The sequence below is a fragment of the Ursus arctos genome, unplaced genomic scaffold, assembly GCF_023065955.2.
Source record: "Ursus arctos isolate Adak ecotype North America unplaced genomic scaffold, UrsArc2.0 scaffold_26, whole genome shotgun sequence".
Lineage (NCBI taxonomy): Eukaryota > Metazoa > Chordata > Mammalia > Carnivora > Ursidae > Ursus > Ursus arctos.
In genome coordinates this window covers 2071143-2091551 of record NW_026622941.1, presented here as the reverse complement: position 1 = coordinate 2091551, position 20409 = coordinate 2071143, and the positions used below count along the sequence as shown (strand labels likewise).

The 20409-nt window shown below is 48.5% G+C and overlaps 2 protein-coding genes across 26 annotated transcripts in view; one reads left to right on the top strand and one right to left on the bottom strand.

Annotated features, from left to right (window-relative positions):
* The window catches only part of ADIPOR2 (adiponectin receptor 2), an 84780-nt gene extending 77100 nt beyond the window's left edge, over positions 1-7680 (top strand). For all 25 annotated transcript variants that reach the window (XM_057303199.1, XM_026502741.4, XM_026502742.4 and 22 more), the window contains 3 exons: positions 8-195; positions 2560-2753; positions 4804-7680. In XM_057303199.1, the coding sequence (XP_057159182.1) occupies positions 8-195; positions 2560-2753; positions 4804-4932 (511 nt within the window). In that variant the 3' untranslated portion in view covers positions 4933-7680. The remainder of the gene's footprint in view (positions 1-7; positions 196-2559; positions 2754-4803) is intronic.
* A 3249-nt stretch (positions 7681-10929) lies between these two features.
* CACNA2D4 (calcium voltage-gated channel auxiliary subunit alpha2delta 4) overlaps positions 10930-20409 on the bottom strand; it is a 109480-nt gene continuing 100000 nt past the window's right edge. The window contains exons 30-38 of the mRNA XM_026502817.4: positions 19675-19745; positions 19218-19293; positions 18588-18640; positions 18165-18220; positions 17848-17868; positions 15166-15283; positions 13303-13415; positions 12927-13009; positions 10930-12186 (exon numbers count right to left, since the gene is read on the bottom strand). Coding sequence (XP_026358602.2) covers positions 12082-12186; positions 12927-13009; positions 13303-13415; positions 15166-15283; positions 17848-17868; positions 18165-18220; positions 18588-18640; positions 19218-19293; positions 19675-19745 — 696 coding nt within the window. The 3' untranslated portion in view covers positions 10930-12081. The remainder of the gene's footprint in view (positions 12187-12926; positions 13010-13302; positions 13416-15165; positions 15284-17847; positions 17869-18164; positions 18221-18587; positions 18641-19217; positions 19294-19674; positions 19746-20409) is intronic.

Here is a 20409-nt window from a genome sequence, read left to right as displayed (position 1 = left end):
ATTTTAGACTGGATTACTCTGGTATTGCTCTTCTGATTATGGGAAGTTTTGTTCCATGGCTTTATTATTCTTTCTACTGTAATCCACAACCTTGCTTCATCTACCTGATTGTCATCTGCGTGCTGGGCATTGCAGCCATTATAGTTTCCCAGTGGGACATGTTTGCTACCCCTCAGTATCGAGGAGTAAGAGCAGGTAAGAGATGTGGGGGTTTTACATTGGACATTCATTTATTTACCAGTCATTTGTTAAAGGTCCACTTCCCAAGTCCTGTGCTGTTACTTGTGATGCAAGAATAAATAAGTCCTAGTTCCTGTTCTTCAGGGGCTTTGAATGTAGTAGTGTTCATTAGTTATCTTAAGTACATAGAGTTGAGGGGCATGGTGAGCTTTATGAGGCAGTATATATATTTTGTAATTCACTAGAGTTTATGACCATAAGGCAGTGGCTCTGTAACCTTTGTTAAAAAAACAAAACAAAACACAATGATTACCCTTTCTCAGCTTGGAGTGTACTTCTTTTTTAGTGATTGGTTCTTTTGTCATTTTTTGGTTTGGTTTTGTATTTTTATTAGAAAATGTGTACTGCTTAGATAAATAAAACTTCATACTGATTGTATTCTACTAAAGTAAGTACCATACATCTCTTCTAATACAGGAATACGGGGGCTTTTTATATTTAGAATAATGCCTGTCTCACTGGAGATGATATGGAAAGCCAAAATCCTCTGGTTGAGCCTTCCTCTAGGAGTGGGGAGTTCACAGAGACATGTTTTTGTTTCCCACTGGATTGGGACTCCTTGTAGCCAGGGCCATGTCCTTCAGTGTTCTATCCTCAGTATCAAACCTGGTGCCTACCGAGAATGAAAAGTAGTAGAAGGAGTATTTTTCCTTTTGACTTGAAAAAACAAGATCAACATCAACTACAGCCAAAACCCCAAAACCATTTCATATTAAAATCCAAGCCATGGTTCATCTGCAGTTTCTTAGAAGGTTAGAAGTTTGAATTTAACTACTTGTGAATGACCACTGTTAGCAACAGTCTACCCACTTCTCTTTTTAAGTGATTATATGAGCAGGGAAGCTGTGGTCAGGGGTGACTTCCAGCCGTACTTAACTGTGGGGCTAAGCCTGCTTCAGCACAGGAGATAAGAGTACAGCTGCATGGGACGCTGGGTGGCACAGTCGTTAAGCGTCTGCCTTGAGCTCAGGGCATGATCCCGGCGTTCTGGGATCGAGCCCCACATCAGGCTCCTCCTCTAGGAGCCTGCTTCTTCCTCTCCCACTCCCCCTGCTTGTGTTCTCTCTCTCGCTGGCTGTCTCTATCTCTGTCAAATAAATAAATAAAATCTTAAAAAAAAAAAAAAAGAGTACAGCTGCACATTCTGCTGTGAAACACATCAGAAGAACCAAGCCCCTGAGCTTTTGACTTCCAGAATGGTAGGCAAGACCACCAGAGCCTCTGTTTAGCATGTACAGGAAAATAACAAGTGAAACAGGATCATGACGGTTTTTCTTTAGTGAGGAGTAGAATTTGGAAAAGGTTTTTATTTAGGCCTGCTTGAGTCCCTTCTTCTGTGAGGTGAGCATTGCCATTTTCCTCTTCTCTTGTAGATGCCTGCGATTTATTATGTGTATGTGCATGCGTGTATTGTTGCATACCAGCAACTTATTTGGTAATGTCCAAAGCAAGCTCCTTGTCTTGTATTTTGAGAGTTAAAGGTCATTTTTAACTCTGTGTCAAAATGTAGGAGCAGTTACTGGCTGCTGGGTATGAGGTGTTCCTGTGGTGTTTCGATTGACACAGATTTGTGTATATACTCATAAATTAACACATATATATTACTCAGCTTTTACATACTACTGCTTAACACTCCATTTGTGACAGTCTGATTTTTATTTCATTGTGGTTCACTAAAAAAGAAAAAATGCTAATCCAGATTCACTTAGTGGGTCTTATAACCTAGGCCATATCCAGAAGTTTGAAAAACACTGGTGTAGATGATTTTGAAGGCAGTAGGGCTGTGGTGGAGTGATTCTGGTAGATTTCTGTACCAGACTGGTAGTTTTGGGCCTGGGAGCTTTTAGGAGCAGCTCTGACCTCCCTCCCCATCCCCCCAATTGCCGCCTCCGTCCACTCCCCTCCAACCCCAAGAATCTGTTGCTTCAAAGAGGAGATAAAATATGTGAGATTGCTCTGTATTGCAATCTGTGTCTATGAAGTGGCAGCATTTAGGAAAGTTTAAAAAAACTCCTAGAGCTGTCTATTCCTGAAACACTTAGCAACACATTTCTAAACCCTTTGAGGACTGCTGACTTGTTAAGCTGAGCCTCTCCTCAGCAGGAGGCTCCTTGCATTTGTAAATGGATCTTTTAGAGCGTAGCTGTGCTGTCTGTTGTGGCAGTATCCCAGAGTTTGAAGAACCTTCTTTTTCCTTTCAAACAAGAAGCATCATACTTGAAATATTCAGTTTACAGAATTACTAGTGCTGTGTTGTAATATTGACTTCTTCCTTATTTCTCTTCTGCGTTTTTACTTTATTCTCCTTGTGATTGCCAGGAGTATTTTTGGGCCTTGGCCTGAGTGGAATCATTCCTACCTTGCACTATGTCATCTCGGAGGGATTCCTGAAGGCCGCCACCATAGGGCAGATCGGCTGGCTGATGCTGATGGCCAGCCTCTATATCACAGGCGCTGCCCTGTATGCTGCCCGTATCCCTGAACGCTTTTTTCCTGGCAAGTGTGATATCTGGGTAAGTATGACCAGGGGCAGTTAGGTTGTATACATACGTATCTGTTAGTTATGTTACTGGCAGACCGGAAAGTGTGAAATAATTGAAAAAGTTTAGACTCAAAATTGAGAGACTCGTATTTTAGTTGTAACTCTTTCTCATTAGTTGTGTTTCTCTGGATGATAAGTACAGTGATGACTGACATTTACTGAGCACTTACTTGGTGGCTGGCATGGTACTGAGTGAGCACTTTACACAGATTACCTCATTAAATACATTGGCCGTATAAGGTATGACAACTATTGTTTTCCATTTTACGGATTAGGAAATGAGGCTTAGGGAGATTAGGTAACTTGTCCAAAGTTAGGACAAATTACTACTAGGTGGTAGGAGTGGAATTTGAATCAGGCTAGTCTAATATTAGAGTCTGTGCTCCTTTATATTACACTGAACTGACAAGGCATTTAGTTTGTTTTGGTTTCCTCATTTAGAAAATGAGGGTGATGGACTAGATTATTTACCAAAGTCCTTTTTGATACTAAAATTCGGTGATTTGTAATGAGAGTGAGTGAGTGTGTATACGTGTTTGGTAGCAAGAGAAGAGGAAAAGCTAACTAGATTGTGGTTAAGAGAGAGGGAAAGAGAAGGGGAAAGAAATGTAAGGGACCAATAGATGGAAACTTTGTAATTGAGGATGGCCTGAAATATTTTCAGTAGGTACAGAATTGAAGAGTTGCTTGATATGAAGTCTGACCTTTGGAATTCTGTTCCTCATGATTGTAAACTAAGCAGATCACCTAGTCTTCAAAGTTTAATTTAGCCCACCATAAAATCGAAGATAATGCTAATTTCGGCAATCTTTTCAGATTCAAATTAGTTAATTTATCTTTTGGAGATTGCCTCATCATCATTTTGACATTGATTATGGAGATCCCTCCCCCCGTTCTTTGGGAGAATGAATCCCCTTTGATATCCTAGGAAGCATTTCCTGGGATGTGACTTTTTTTTTTTTTTTTTGGTGGGGAAATTAGTCTTTATTATTATTATTTTTAATGTTTTTTTATTACATTATGTGAGTCACCATACAGTACATCCCTGGTTTCTGATGCAAGGTTCGAGGATTCATTAGTTGCGTATAACACCCAGTGCACCATGCAATATGCGCCCTCCTTACTACCCATCACCAGCCTATCCCATTCCCCCACCCCGTCCCCTCTGAAGCCCTCAGTGTGTTTCTCAGAGTCCATAGTCTCCCATGCTTCACTCCCCCTTCTGATTACCCCCCTTTCTTTATCCCTTTCTTCTGGGATGTGACTTGTGACTCTTTCTAGTTTACACCTCTAAAATCAATATCTTTCTCTTGATGATAATGAGAGAATAGTATAATTTTTGAAGTGATATTTGGTGCACTGAGCAATTGATAGATCCCTTTTAAGAAATGAACTAGCATTCAACAAAACAGATTAAATCAGAAAAAATGTCATGTGCTTGTAGACCAGCTTCTGATTTGAGAAGGAAGGAAAAGGCCTGGCCTTGCTAGTCTTTTGATAAGGTATGTTCATGTAATTCTAGAGTCTTAGAGCTGAAGGAGTCATATGTTTTAACCTTCTACCTAATCCTGGAAATCCCTTTAGTTTTTCTGAAGGAGAGCAACATTTAAATTGGCCATAGCTCTGGTACTTTATTTAGGCCATGATAAAAACCTCCTTCAGCAAAGAGGAAAACCTCCCCATGTCTAACTGTAGCCCATTGCTAGGCATGGAGGGATCTTTGGTCTTTTGTAGTCTGTTGGCAAGAGTGTGTGTATGCCATTTGCCCGAGTTCACCAGATACTCCTGTGATACGTGTACACATCTTCATGGTTAGAATTTAGCGGCAGCACCTTGATTTCTTTGGGGACAGCTGGCCTTCAGTTCAGCAGAATGTGATATGCCTAATGGATGTTCCAAGATCTGTGGACACCTCGAATTTGAGCTTTGTCACTCCATTCCCTGCCCTGCTCAGCACAAACAACCTGAGGACTCTTTAGCAGACTTTAATAATGAACGGGTTTCTCCCCCCTCCCCTCCAGTTTCACTCTCATCAGCTGTTTCACATCTTTGTGGTTGCTGGCGCTTTCGTTCACTTCCATGGCGTCTCAAACCTCCAGGAGTTCCGTTTCATGATTGGCGGAGGCTGCAGTGAAGAGGATGCACTGTGACTCCTTCCAGAAGCTGGGGACTGTGACCCTGAACACGGCCTGCAGTGTTTGCAGGGCCTCCCTTACTGGCCATTGACGCCAGTGCCAGAGGAGCCCCAAAACTTTGACAGCCTCGTGGGCTTTGTGATGCCCTTGGGGCTCCACCTGGTACACGACTGAGAAGAGAAAAACAAAAATAAATCATACCTCAAAGGATGGAGTGCATCAATTTGGAGAAAAGGAGAAATGGCCCAAACCCTGACTTATAATTGGGATCTACTGATTGAGGGCTCTGCACGACCTTGGCAAACTGGCTTCTGATCTGTGTCACATTTCTTTGTAGAAGATGGGAACACAGTTTAGCTGGTGGTTCGTTCTTCTCCCTTTCTCTCTCCTTAAATCAATAATACAAACCAATTTAGGTGAACATTTATATCCTATTAAAGGGTGGGAATGTGATTTTAGATGCTCTTTTGGGAGAACAAAGAAATTAATGTAAATAAGATTTCTAACTTACTGTTTAAATAAGAATTTATATAAATGTTTAAAACATAAGGGGTAGGGAGGGAGGGGAATTTTTGTATAGAATGAAACATGCAAATACCACACACTGTTTCAATTTTGCACAAAGTGACTGTAGGAGGATCAGGTGATGGCCCCAGAATGTATAATGCCTTGGTGCACCAAGGTGCCTTCTAAAGGCTGGCATACCTTGGACCCTGTGGGGCAGGAAGTACAGCCCCAGCCCAGTGATCACATGACCACTCTCATGTCTGAGAGCCTTTGGTAGTCCCAAGGTAGAGGGAAGCTGTATGTGTTTTCTCAGTGGAAGCAGCACGTGAATGGCTGACAGGATGTGTTAGATAAAGGCTCTAGTTAAGGTATCATTTGAAAGACTGACTTGTTTTCTGTGCTGAGAGTGACCCCTTCTAAAGAGTAGAGCCATTTATTTGGGAAAGTCAGTTATGCCAGCAAAGGGGTGGTGGAGACAGTGGGAGGAGCTCTGGAAATATTAGCCCAGAGGCTGATCTGATTACTTCCTGGCATCCTATTCAATTTTGTGGTGATTTTTATCTTCAGGGATGTGACAGTTTTCCATATCTTTGTTGTGGAGCTCTGGAACGCCCCAGAAATTTCCTTCTGTTAAAGTCACTGCCCTGACTACCCTTCCTCCTCTTGGGAATACAGATGGACTTTTCCCTGGCATCATAGTTCCTGGCATGGAGCCAGTCACAAAAGAGATTCCGACTTGTCCAGGTACCTCCTGAGCTCATTTACATAGGTTGGGAGAATGCTTCCTTTGGATCAGGAAAGGTGAATTTCACCTCTGGCACCGTCTTAGTAAGCCTGGTAATAACACACGTATCAGCTGTTCTTGAACAAGAAAGCCAGTAGAACTCTTGTAAAGCAAGGTCCGGAACCCACTCTGGAGTCATCAGTATTCCCTGAACCCCAGTTTTGGGGGATAGCATGGTGGGAAGTTATAAAAGAAAATGGTATGTTATTGCTAGGGAGTCTGGTACAGCTGTATCTTTAAAGAGCTGCTAGAAGTGGAAAAAAGGTTGCTCATGCCCCAGAGGTACCCTGATACGGTGTTAGGGAGAGTGGTAGGGGAAGGATCTGGTTCATAGAATTCTAATCTTGGCTCATAGGCAAACCACCAAAATAGCACTTGAGTCTTAGGTTACTTGCTGTCACCCAAGACTTCAGGTGATTGAGTTACATCCTGGGGATTGTGGGTTTTAGAACTAAACATTGAAGCCCTAAGCACGGGGGCTGACACCCTCAAATAGGTGTTTGGTGTATGGGAAGGGTCTCCTATCCAGCAGAGCATTTTCTTGGTTGTTAATCTCCTTTCTCTCCCCTTCCAATCTCTAGCAAAAGCTGGCAACCGGGAAGAAGGAATCCTTTGTAGAACTGGGGAAGAACTTAAAGAGTATCTTGGTTCTGGATAAGGTCACTGCCTTGGGTGCCAGGGGACCCTGCAAAAGACTTGAGTGAGTGAACTGGTGCAGTGTCTGACAGAATAAAGAACAGTATTACTCCCTTTGAGGGAATAGTCCAGCAGGTCAGTGGCCATCTGGAAGGAAGGACACTTAGTCTCATGGAAGCAACAGCACATATCAGAAGCCAGACTTGCTCTTCAGTCATGCACTTTGGGATACAGGGTATAAGATACAGCCCTGTAACACCACCAACAGAAGTAGTAGTTTCTGGGCCCAGTCACCCCACACCCCAAAGGAGGAGCTGAACCTGGTTCAACATAGCACAAACTGTTAGGAAAAGTTAAATTAACATCAATGATGTGTAATCCAGTAAAAATCTCCCTCTTTAAGGTGTGTGTGCGAGTGCGTGTGTGTGTGTGCCCATTTATATGTGTGTGTCAGTGTGCAACTCACTACCAACAGCCTCACTGTGCACTTGGTCTTCACAGTGCTCGCTGAGAACTCTCACCAGGTTGGCGCCTGAATGCCTTACTCTCAGCATCAGAGGCTTGCTTGCTCTGTGCAGATTTTTTAATTTTTCTTTGTTGGCCCTAGGCTGGTTAGGACCTCTACAGCTTCATTCTTTCACCATTAAATAGTGGCCTTTTTCAGTATTTTCCCCCCTTCCCCTTTATAAATTGCTGAAGCCACAAAGCACATTTTTGGGGATCATAGAGGGTTGGGGTTCCAGAAAGGCCTCTGTGTGATGGTTTCATTCACCATGGGATTTCCCTTACTTGCTGTATTCTCAACTTCTAATAAAAAGAACCAAATGGAATATGAACTTTTGTTGTGTACTGTTTTATTGCCTCAGCTTACCTCCCCTGAAGCCTTAACTTAGACCTGAAGCTTAAGAAATTGTCAGAGACTTTCCATTCTGAATGCGCAAATCAAAGTTATTTATGCCCAGCTCACTTTTCCTGACCTTTCTTAGGCTTTCGTTAAAACGGGGACCAGGTTTAGACTGGAGGGGAGACCTAACTCCAAGGGGTAGTTCTTAATTTATGATTAAAGTTTATAAGAGTAATACCTAACATAATGGTTACTTTATATGAAGGTTTCTGTCGAAGGACTCTTGGTATCAGATACTCGTAACCACCTCCCTGTGAACTGATCAGTACGACTCATTTCCTGGATGAGGAGACTGAAGCTTAGAAAGGCCAAGTGTGACTCTTGTGCCACACTCTACAGTAAGAAGACAGTTCGGATTAAATCTCATGTTGACCGAAAGGTTTGGGGGTTAACCCTTTGTGTAATTTAAGAAAGGAATCCTTTGCAGGGGAATTCCCAGTATTTGAATTCTCTCTCTCTTTTTTTAAAAGATTTATTTATTTTAGAAAGAGAGCATGAGTGGGAGGGTCAGAAGGAGAAAGAACCTCAGGCAGACTCCATGCTAAGCTTGGAGCCAGATGCCGGGCTCCATCTCACGACCCTGAGATTGTGGCCTGAGCTGAAACCAAGAGTTGGGCACTTAACCAAGTGTGCCACCCATCTGCCCTGAATTCTCATTTTTAAGTATAGATAAAACTTCAGGGTTTCCTTATATAATTATCTGGGTATAGAACACTGGATCGCATTCTGCTCTTTTGAGGCCTTATTTATAAAGAACCATTTGGTTTTTCCTACTTTTTTGCTAAGAACTGTATGCTCCCTTTCTTAGGTGATATCCGTGGATATAATAGCAAAGGAAATAAAGGACGTTTGAATTTTGACTTTGTAGAATGCTAAGGCTCTGGATTTCCTGAAGAAGCACTTGGGCAGTGTTGCTTTACAATTTATCCTAGAATAATATCCTTGTCTCTAGAATATTTTGTTTCATTTACACCGTGTTCTGTGTTTCCTTCCCTCATTGGTCATGAACTATTGACCACCACTCCTTGTGTCCTTATGTACGAAGTTTTTCTGCCTTCAGCAATGTGACTTGGTAGAAAAAGGAGGTCCGTCTGACTCTTGTAACTTGTACTTGTGATGGCCTGGAGCAGGCGTCGGGGAAACTGAGGAAGCAGGGAATCTAGCTGCACGAACATGAAAGCCTCTCATAGCCTACGTCCTCCCATCCTTTCCTTGGCTATGCTGAGCTAGAACAAGAGGTAGGTGGAGGGTCAGGTTTTGCCATTTGCCAGTGACATAGGCAAGAAGTCGTTTATTTCCCTAGTGTCCCTTACCTTCTGTTTTTTTTTTTTTTTTCCTTTTCTCACCTTTTAAAATGGGCTTATATTCTTTGCATCTTTCACGGAGATCAACATTTCTCAACCTCTCCATAGTGATTGGCGGGCATTTCTGCCAAGCTCTTGCTCTGATTTCTTCCTTTTGTGATACCCATCCCTCATATTTACTTCTCTGACTTTAAGATGCTTCCATTCCCTTGACCTCCTGAATCAGAACTTCACTTAGCATTATGAAGTGGTGAGCTGTTTTACCTGAAAGCACTTCTATTAAAATGTGTAACATTATTAGGTGGATCTAGTAATTTATCCCTGGTACTGAGGAAGGAGGATCTGACAGCAGCTTTGAGTTCTTGGTCCTTTAAGAAAAGAGATTTCAAGATTCTAACAGAATCTTGTCATTTATTAAATGGCTTTGGTTTTAACTTTGTTCATCTAAATCAGCAATGTCTCTTCAGCTTGATTGAGGCTGCCACCTGCTGTCCTTTAGTGGTTCTGTTAAGAAAGGAAGAACAGTTCTGACCCTTGAAGCTCACAAGAACATTCCGTTCTTCCAGGTGAGGAGTAAGGTTAGTTTATGAGAAAGGTTAGTTTATTCCTTCCATTGGTTCTAGAAGTGATTTCCCAAATTTACAGTTTCCTGGCCATCCAGAGACATGGGGATGAAATAGACAAAAGGCTGGAAACTGCCCGGGCACTTCCTGTCTTGGTTTTTAAATGATATGGCCAAGATGGTTGATAAATTTGCCTGAAAATGCTCTCCGTGGGTGGGCAGGGAAGACAGGCCTTTCCAAAGATGGGATTGCTGTCCAAGAGAGAAAGACTAGCAGCCTGTGTCTGGGAGTTGGTAGTAGAGGTCAGATGCTGTTTGGAGGCCAGAACGTTTATGAATGCCAAAACAAGGCAGAGGGGTGGCCGTGGGCCCCAGGCATTACTGGTGGTGGTGGAGGCGCTGGGGCAACAGTGAGGAAGTGTTCATGCTGCCGTGCCTGTCATGATAAGGTCGTTGTCGTCTTTTTTTTTTTTTTTTTAAGATTTTATTTATTTACTTAACAGAGGGGGAGAGAGAGAGAGAGAAAGTGTGCACAAGCAGGGGGAGTGGCAGGCAGAGGGAGAGGGAGAAGCAGGTTCCCCGCTGAGCAGGGAGCGCCATGTGGGACTGATCCCAGAACTCTGGGATCATGACCTGAGCTGAAGGCCGACGCTTAACTGACTGAGCCACCCCGGTGCCTCCCGATAAGGTCTTCTTGACAGGATGGTGGGGAAGCTCTGAACTATGGCATCTGAGAGGACTGGAGAAAGGGTTCCCTGCTGCGTTCTCACCCACCTGTGTCAGATGGACACTTGCGATCTTTGCCTATTGTCCTTGGCATCCTCACTCTCATTTCTTGGTCCATTCCCCACCCCCCCAAAATGAGTTAATAGACTAATAGTAGTTAACATGCAATTTGTGCAAAGTTGGCCCACTCTATAGGGAAGTGGGGCCATTTACTGGTGGGAAGCTTGTACTCTGAATTGTGGCGGCCTGAGAAGAAGGGTCTCCCAAGGCCCTGCACGCTGTCCGTGCTTATCTTGGGGCTTGCCTGGACCTCCTCGTTGGAGGTTGGTTGAATTTAAAGTTCTGAGGCCGCCTCAGAATTTCTACATGGTTCTGCCTTTACTGGTGCTCTCACAGTGGAAGCTGCTATCTCGGAGGAAGCTCCAGGGCCTTGAGATACACACCGGTGGGAGGTGCGCATGTGGAGAGTAAGTTCCCAGATAGAGCTCCCCTCCTGGTGGACTTGGCTGTGCATGTTGGAATGTTCCTCGAAATGCCAACCCCAGGGATAGAGTCAGGTAGTCTTTATTTTATTTTATTTTATTTTATTTTATTTTATTTTATTTTATTTTATTTTATTTATTTTATTTTATTTTATTTTTAAAAGATTTTATTCATTTGAGAGACAGAGCACAGGCAGGGGGAGAGGCAGAGGGAGAGGGAGAAGCAGACTCCCTGCTGAGCTAGGAGCCTGACATGGGGCTCAATCCCAGGACCTGGAGATCAAGGTAGTCTCTTTTATAAAGATAAGTGGCTAGAAAAAGACCACTATGGGACCTGGACCTCCTGGGGGTCTGGAGCTAGCTGTCAGGAGATCCCTCACCATGCCACTGAAGGACTGTTCTTTTTCCTGTGACCTCTGCTTGGCTGCCGCCGTGCCTCCACCTCCCCTGTTCTTCTATCACCTTTTAGTGCTGCAGCTGTATATTTTACCCTATTGGCTTTTTCTTAGATGCAAAAGTTTCTGTATGTTAGCATTTTGTAAAGACATTTTTAGAAGTTTTTAATAGCAATAGTTTGCAGACATGCCACAGTAATATAAAAGGACTTAATACCTGTTCCTGTACTGGGTTTTTCCCATTACTAGTTACTTCCTTGTCTCTCTCTCTTTCTCTCTCTCACTCTCTCTCTCTCTCTCTCTCTCTCTCTCTCTCTCACACACACACACACACACACACACACACACACACACACACGCCTTGTTTGAGCAGCAGCTAGGAAATTGAGCTACCCCCCACCATGCATCTCATTTTGAGAAAGCTCTATTTCAGGTGGGCCATGTTCTTCATCTCATTTCTGCTGTTGGCCTAGTTCTGCCCCTCTTTCTCAGTACCTTTAAGTTCTTGGATTCTACTGAAGGCCAACTGGGCTCATTGGAAATAGCCGACCCTTGGCTGGGTCTGAACTTCTGGAGAATAGATGGAATTAAATTCTTTTGTTGTGGTCCAAATTGAGCTCACGCTGGGCTGCTGAAGAGGAGGTAGGAAGGATGGTATTAGGCACCCCGGAAGGTCTTTGAGAAGAGGTTTCTGGTTCCATCTGGCAATCTCAGGAGGCAGGGCCAATTAGCCCAAGATTGAGATGAACAGTGACCTGGGTGATAACTCAGGTATAGTGAGGTGGATCACATGGCAGGTGCTGACTCTTTAGAACGTCCCTGGAAGGATCATCTTGTCAAAACAAAGGTGACATTGGGCGAGAGTCACCGCAGCAGCTGGGGTGGTAGCACCCAGGCACACACAGGCAGCAGGAGCATGGGGAGCGAGGCTGAGGTGGCTGAGGTGCTGCCACACTCCTGGGCATTTTCCTGTGAACCCAGAGCAGAGATGAAAGGGTAGCCTTCAAGACGAGGCAAGGAGTAGGGAGGAGGGTCTCTGGGACTAGTAGCCAAAAACCTGGGGAAAGAAGGAAATTCCAGAAAATGGAGGAAACACTGCCATCTTTTTTAGACCACCTATTTTTGGGGGAAAAGTAGAGGCTGTGCACTCAGCCCAGAACTGGGCTCAAGCCTCTGCTTGTCCCTAGTCTTATAGTGGCCGTGGGGCCATCCTCTTAGAATGACTTTGGGGAAGCCTGCAACTCTGGAAGCTGCTTTGATGTGGATTATTTGTGGCAGTCATATCCAGCAAAGACAATACCATGTATGAGGCACCCAGCTTGAGGCCTTAAGCTAAAAGCACCTTATGTAGTGGGTGCTCAATTAATGTCGGTCACCATCAGTATTATGCATATAACGGTTTCCTCCTTTTTGCTCAGATCATTCGGAGCTAAGTGCAGTAGTAATGAAGGCAACATGGGGAAGCTGTGTTTTAAATCACTGAGGGCCCAAACCCTAGGAATTTGGCCCTCAGCTCCTGGTTGACTCAGTGTGTGAATGCCACAGGGGCTAAATGTCAGTGCGCACGCATGAATGTATTCCACGCAGGTGCACAGGCACAGCTGCATTCGTGTGTCCACTCAGGTCTGCAATTGCACAGGCACCATCCTGGAGCTGAGGGTTTAGGGTGAAGACCAAGCCCCACCCCTGTGGCCCCCTCCAGCCCTTACCTCTGGATGGAAGGCATGGCAGGAATCTGGTCTCCGGCGAAGCTTCTGGGAGCGCATCCTGTCACACTTGACAGAGGCATTATGTGCAGAATTCACTGTTAAGGTGAACATCTCATGGAAGGAGCGGATTCTGGAGATTCTAGAGACTAAGTTCGGGAAGAATGAACCAGCTGCCTTGCAAGTGGCTTCCAAGGTCAGAAGACAGCACCCAGGGGTGGAGGAGGGGAGGGTTGGAACAAATCACGATGCCCTGGAGGGGAGGGTGGGATGCTGGTGGTGAGGGAGGCTGGCCTTGCCTCTCAACATCTGAGCCCCTCCATGACATCTATACCTCCAACCTCCCTCAGCCCACATATCCTGGAGATTGGAAGGATATATTTGACTTCTGTAGCCTCCTGCAGGACTAGTGGGAAGATACTACAGTCACAGGTGGGGTCTGTCACCAGGAGGAGAAGGTTACTACTGGGAATCTGTTGCATCACAAATATCCTGCAGCAAAGAGAGAAGTGGGTCACAGAACTTCTCTACGGCAGGCTCGACTTCGAGTGTCTAGGGAGTTTCTGGAGACTTATAGTGTGGAGCTGGGGTGGCAGGGGAAGGAACAGAACCACGAGGCAGGTCAGATCAGGAGCAGTTGCAGGGACAGTGCTAGGCAACAAACTCAGTCCTCTGGGCTTATTTTATCCACAAGCCCTTGCAGTGGTACGGCTTCCTTGCAGATTGGAGGTGAGGAAGTCCACACGGGGATAATTCTTGAGAGGGAAAGGAGTTGTTATTAATATATTCAGGGACAACAGGCATAAATCTAGACTGCCCCAAGCAAATAGGGATGTGTGGCTACCCTTGCTTTGGGTGATTGTGGTGGGGGGCGGGCCGCAGGCTGTGCTGGAAAGATGCAGTGCTCAGACTTGGCCACAAGGTGGCAGAGCGCGCCCACGCACGGCCCTGGAGTCCTGCCAGCGGGAGGGATGAAAGGATTAGGGAAAGCCTGTTCTGCACAGGGCCTGGTGCGTTATGTAACAGTAGCTGCCACTTCCTGAGCATTTCCTTTGGGGTGGATGATTCTCTCTCTCTCTCTCTCTCTCTCTCTCTCTCTCTCTCTCTCACACACACACACATGCACGCGCACACACACACACATTTAACCTTCACCACTCCGAAGGAGGTTGGTGTTATTCCTGTTTTGGAGAGGAGAACACAGAGGCTAGAAGAGGTGGTGAGGTAACCTGCCCAAGGTTACATGGCTAGGGAGCAGCAGAACCAGTTTTTGAACTCAAATCTGTCTACTCTAAAGTCTGTGCTTTACACCAGACCATTTACTTTATCCTCACGACAAGTCTTTGAGATAAACGCGTCACAGTAGTTCCCAGAAAACCGCTCTGGTGAGGTTAACATCCACCCGACATTACACACTAGTAGGACCATCCCATGCCACAGTCTGAGGCGTCCCACAGAAAATAATTCCCTGGAGGTCTGGGGAGTCTGAGGGACATCCTGGGCAGCTGCTGGCAGAAGGCAAAGCTGGCTGAGTGGATACCCTAGAGGAGGCCCAAGACAGAACTTCACAAGCGGGGAGGTCCCGAGTTCAGGGTGGGAGTCAGCAGGACAGAAGTTTCTGTCAGGTCTCCCTGCCCTCCCAGGCTTGGCAGAGCCGGTTGATCTAGCTCGGATCTAGTGGCCTGTACACGGGAGAAGGCCTGAGTCTAGGCAGGGTGCACACACAGGCTCCAGGCCTGGGGTTGGAGAGGCCAGGTGTGATCTGACTGAGCTAGGAGCCCTCCTTCAGTCCACCCACTCCTGAGAAGGTCCTCAAGCTTGCCTGCTTCTCTGCACAGACAGGTTTCTGAGGGAGAGCCGACCGGTTTCTTTACTCAAAGCTATTCTTGCCTACCCGTGCCTTCCAAGGGCTTGCAGATGCCGCTGAGCTTGTGTCTCTGACACTGAGCTGCTGTGGGCTCAGCAGGTGTGTGTAAGACCCACACTGAAGGGGTCGCCGAGAGAGGCAGTGGGAGACTTTCTTCTGGGCGGGATGGCTTTGGAGCCTGAGGTGGGGTGGGTGGGCCTAGATCTCGCCTCAGGACCACCTTTCCCCAGTTCCCTTAAGACAGCACACCAAACCATCCAGCACCCCCAGCCGGCCTACCCTCTGCCTCAGCCTGTGTTTCCTTCACTAAGGAAAAGGAGAAGCAAAGACGGTGGGAGCCTGGCTGGGGTCTGGCAGAGCTGTCCTTGGCCTTACTTCTGGCAGCCTCCACACTCGATGACCCCGTTGGTCTCCTGGATGGCCGTCTGGTGCACGAACACGGGGTACTCTGTGTCACAGGGCTGCAGCACATCCTGTTTCTTGTGCTTGTGGGCTGTGGGCACACGGAGTCACAGATGGGGGAAAGGGCATCACCAAATGAAGAGGGCATTAGGGAGCCATGCCTATAGGGGTCTCAGATTCAGCCCTGCCAAGGCAGGCACGGTCACTATGCAATGGAACACTGCTTTGTCTGCGTGCATGCAGATGGCTCCCTTGTCAGAAAGTTCTCAGGGCTTATAGAGGAGAGGTAGGGTGGAAGGAAGACAGGGAAGGAAAAGGCACAGAATAAATGGAGGAGATCATGGTGGAAAGGGCAGCAGACAGGGCCCTGGGGGCCTTGGCTCTTGGTTGTATGTGATTAGCACACTAGCCCCGTGACCTTGGGAAAGCCACCTCTGCTCTTTGGAAGTCTGATCCTCGGTGTAGGCTGGCTGGTTGGGAGGAGGGTGGAAGTGGACCTCTTGAAGGCTCCAATCAATCAGCATTGATATCCAGGGTCTTAGAGGAGGGCAGAGGCAGGAGGAGTGCCAAGCGGTGGCTTGGGGGAGACTTTGGTCCTTTAATCCTATCACCCCTCCCCTTTATTGTGTACAGGTGACATTTCTCAAGTCTAGCTACAGTGCTCTGCAAATGCAACTCCCAGACAAGTCCTAGGCTTGCTCCCTAACCCCCGTGGCCAGTTATGAGCAGAGCAGCAAGGGCAGAGCGCCTGACTGCCAGGGCCTGGGAGAGAGCCGGCAGGGGGTTTCAGGCCCAAAGCTGCCGAGGCCCAGGAGACACAGCTCACAGCCTTTCCAGCTCCTCAGTGTCCGCATGGTGCACTGAGTCCACTCAGGGACAAAGGATGGCATGAACAGGTCTCAGCAAAAGGAAAAGCTGAGGCCCTAGCAGCCCGGTCCTAGAGGACACACATTTGTGCCTGAGGTGAGCAAAAAGCACAACAGGGCTGGCTCACAGGCCGAACGACATTATTTTTGTCCAAAATAGCAGCACTGTTTTAACACAGGGCTTCTGTTTCTTCCAGGCACTTCTCATGCATTTCCAATGCAGGAAATGCACAGGGCCCGTCTGCGGGGGAGGGGGGGGGCAGTATCACCCCCATTTCATAGACCCCTATCTCAGGGTCACATAGGGGTCAGTAGGAGAGCTATAGGTCTCCTAAATTCCCAGACCCAGAAACTTCCCACTAGACCTTGAAGGCAGGAGGGGAGGCCAGTCGGGGCAGACAAGTGTGAACTGAGAGGAAGAACCACAGTGTTCAGTCAGGGGCTCTGCACACTTGGTCAGGTTCCACCAGAACTTCCAGGGCTGCTGCTGGGCACTTGGCTGTCTGGGCCCCTCGGAATCTGGGAGTGGGCACTCTGGCTAAAGCCTGCAGAAGCCTGGGAGCTGGCTTTGCTCCTTCCAGGGCCCAGTTACACTGGCCTGGTCCCCAGTGGGGGCTGACTCAGGGCTGGACCTGTCACCTGAACCACTTTGTGTGGGTAAGGTTATCTCCGTGACAGTGTTAGTAACAAGGCCAACAACAACAGGGTGGAGTAGCCTTCCAGCCACTGGGAAAGGGCCTCAGGGTCTCCTGCAGTCCATGTCCTTGGACTCCAAGTCCAGCGCTATTCACTGAAGACATGGACGAGTGGCTGGACCAGGCCTCCTAGGCAGGAGGGAGAAGCTCCAGGGGCAGCTGCCCTGAAGATGAGAGATTCTGAACAAGCAGATTGAGGGAGATCATTCTCAGTGTTTGCAAGATGCAGCTGCTGGCAGAGAAAGACAAGGAGGGGAGCTGTGTCCCCCCCACCCTGTGTTCCCATGCAGAGGGGAGGAGGGACCTGTTTCTAAATGGGTTGTGACACGTGGTCCCTGGTTCCTGTCACAGACACCATCAGGAAGCCAAACTCTTAACAAAAATGGGGTGGGGAGTACAGCCCAGGCAGTGGAGATGTTCCAGAACCCCGTGGAAAAGGCTCTATTGACATGGAGGGGTTGAACAAGACCGGTTAAAGCGAGACAGTCCTGTGTGGTGGGGAACCCCCAGCTACCCAGAGAGTAGAAGCCATTGACTTCCTTTTGCATTTAAAGGTCAAGTGGCTTCACTCTCCCGGGGGGTGTAGTACGGGGTCACAGCTGGCTGAGAGTGAGGACATTTCTTTGGTTTATGGTCAGGCCTGTGGAGGGCACTGTCCTCAGACACAAGGTCATAGGAGATGTTCACCTGCCACCCCCTCAACCCCGAGCTCTGCTGAGGGCTCCGTGGACATCTGAGCTGGAGGCACCTCTGTTTCTGCCTCCACGAGGAGACCTGGTGGCTGCTTACCTGCACGTGGTCACAGCCACTGGGCAACATCACCCTTTTTCCTCTTGGAATCACCCAAGGAGATGGCTGGAGGGTTTTGTTTGCCCTGGGGTAGGGCTGTACTTGTGTGGGACACCTCCACCCCTTAAGGAGTGGGGCTTTAGATTATTAGGGACCCTGAGTCAGGGGTGTCCCCGGATGAAGAGAGCTCAGCCTTCCTTGGATGCACGCCTGGGACAGAGAGCTGAGGACAGTCCCCTTTTGCACCTTTTGCAGTCCCTCCCCACACCGCCCCCCCCCCCCCATCGTCAGCGAAAGCTACTCACAGTGATGGAAGACAGCTTTGGCTGTCCAGGGCATGAGGCCCAGCACAGGGTGGGCAGGATGGCACAGGGTGGCGATGTCACATGGGATGAATGATGTCACATGGAGCGGTGATATCCCAAGATGGCATGATGTCACACAGAGAGTTGAGGGGAGCCAGGAGTGAGGGGGAGGCCATGAGAGAGGACCCAGCAGGGTGAGATGGGAGCCTTGGACTCTCCAGAGTCCCCATCCCGTCTGTCATCCGCCCAGAGGTGACAAGTTCCTACTGAAATGGCTCTGATAGTCAACACTCCCTTTTGCAGTCCTCTGTACTCACCCTCCGCCCCACTGTCCGCATGCCAGGAGTCCCAGGCGCTCCACTCCAGCAGGAGCCTGTCAGACGCAGAGCTGAATCTCCGAGACCGAGACCGAGACCCGAGACCCGGTGCCCTCCCCACCTGGGGCCTGAGGGGCCTGGGGCACCAGAGCTCCCTGCTGGCCCCTGGTCTAGCCCCTCTCCTCCAGGACACCCTCTCCCCCGCTTGAGGCTCCTGGGTGAGCAGGGAGCTTCTCCACCTGGGCAGCAGTGTGTAGGGGGCGGGCGCCAGACACCCAGGGATCTCGCCTGCTCCTCTGGGGTTCCGGGGACCTCATGCAGCTCCTGCTCAAAGGGCTCCCTCATAAGGCACACCTGCATGAAGTCGCCCCAGTGTGTTGTCCCGTGTCTGCCCCCCTCCACCCCCCTCAAGACCCCACTCACAGCAAGAACTCATTCACCAGCCACCTGGTAGCAGTCAGGAGCACAGAGATTGGCTGGGAAGGAGAGGGGACACACAGTTAAGCCCAGGCCCCGGGAGAGGGTACTCCTGGGCACCACTAGTAAAAACCTCAACGGGGGTGGGGGAAGGGGCTTCCCCCTCCTCCCCCTCTGGCTGCCACCACCTCCCACCCCTTCCAGAGGGAGCATTTACAGCTGGGTTATCTGATAAATTCCTCCTGTAGGGTGGACACTTGGGCTTAGACCATGCCCATCGAGAAGACTAGGAGTAGACTAGCCGAGTTCTCTTCCTGCTGAGCCGCTCGGTGATGTTTCTGGGATCCTTTATGATATGTGTAAAAGTGCTGGCAAGTGTGGGTAGGAACAAAGCTACACAGGGGCTGTGGTCTGCTTTCTCTGCCAGAGGCCTCTTATCTCACGAGACCACCAGAACAATTCCCTGAAGCCCGGGAGAGAAGACCGACTGGCCTGGGGTGGGGGCAGGCTGAGGACAGGGAGCAGGGGTGCGGGGTGGGGGGTGGGGGGAAGAGGCTCCACAGGACTTTCTGGTCCCAGTCAAGAATGGGGTCCTGGGGCTAGCAGGTGGGAAGAAAGGTCTGGCGTGACACTTACGCTGACCAGGGGCCGGGCGGCACTGGGGTGGTGACTCAGGGGTCTGCACATGGCCTGGTAGTCATACATGGTCACTCTGAAAATCAGAAACAGGATAAGGGACTTCCCCCACCCCCTTCCCCACCCAGGGGGAGTTTGCTGCAGGGTTCCCATTCACCCGGATTCCTGAGGGTGCGGGAGTGAGGGTAGGCGGGTCAGACAATTCCATCTCTCCGCTTGGACTGCTTTAAAGACATTGAGCAGCAAATTCGTTTTCCCTCCAAGGGCCCATATGACCTTCTACGCCTACTCCACCTCATGTCAAGTCTCCGGCTTCAGAAAGGTTGCTTTGGGAGCTCTTTGGGGCTTTCACTATGGGTTTTTGAGGTCAGGATCCTGATATCTGTCGGGACCAGTTAGCATCAGCTCCTGCTTGTTCTGTGTGTATTCGGTCTGGGGAGAAGCATGTCCCACTTACTGGCTGAACACCCCTGTGCTGAGCAGCTGGGTCATGAGAGCACCATCCACCTCCCCCAGGAATCTTCCCATCTGCGAGGGAGAGAGAGACAGGGAGACAGGGAGAGAGAGAGAGAGAGAGAGAGAGAGAGAGGGAGAGGGAGACAGGGAGAGAGAGAGTGTGGGAGACAGGGAGAGAGAGAGAGGGAGACAGAGAGAGAGGGAAACAGGGAGAGGGAGACAGGGAGAGAGAGAGAGGGAGACAGGGAGAGAGAGAGAGGGAGACAGGGAGAGAGAGAGGGAGACAGGGAGAGAGAGAGAGAGAGGGACAGGGAGAGAGAGAGAGGGAGACAGGGAGAGAAAGAGAGAAGGAGGGAGAGGGGGAGGGGAAAAGGGGCCACAGAGGAGGAGAGGGAAGGAAGAAAGGGAGGGGGAGGGTAAGGGGAAGGAGAGGGGGGAGAGAGGGGGAGAGAGGGAGAGGGAGAGGGAGAGAGATGGAGCAGGATGAGGACTTCTGTCTTCCATATTAGGCCAGGGCTCATTGCTGAGCTCCAGACATCAGGGGTGGGTTGGGTCCCCCCATAGATACCTTTCAACAGAATCAGAACTGTACCCATTCCACCGGCTCCCTCCCCCTTTAACAGGCTCCCCTGCCATACTCTCTATCTTAGTGCTTTTCGAACTCTAAGTTACTCTAAGAAATCCATTAGTTGGCCAGGAAATCAATCTAGGGGTTACAATCGGATCTTTTTTTTGA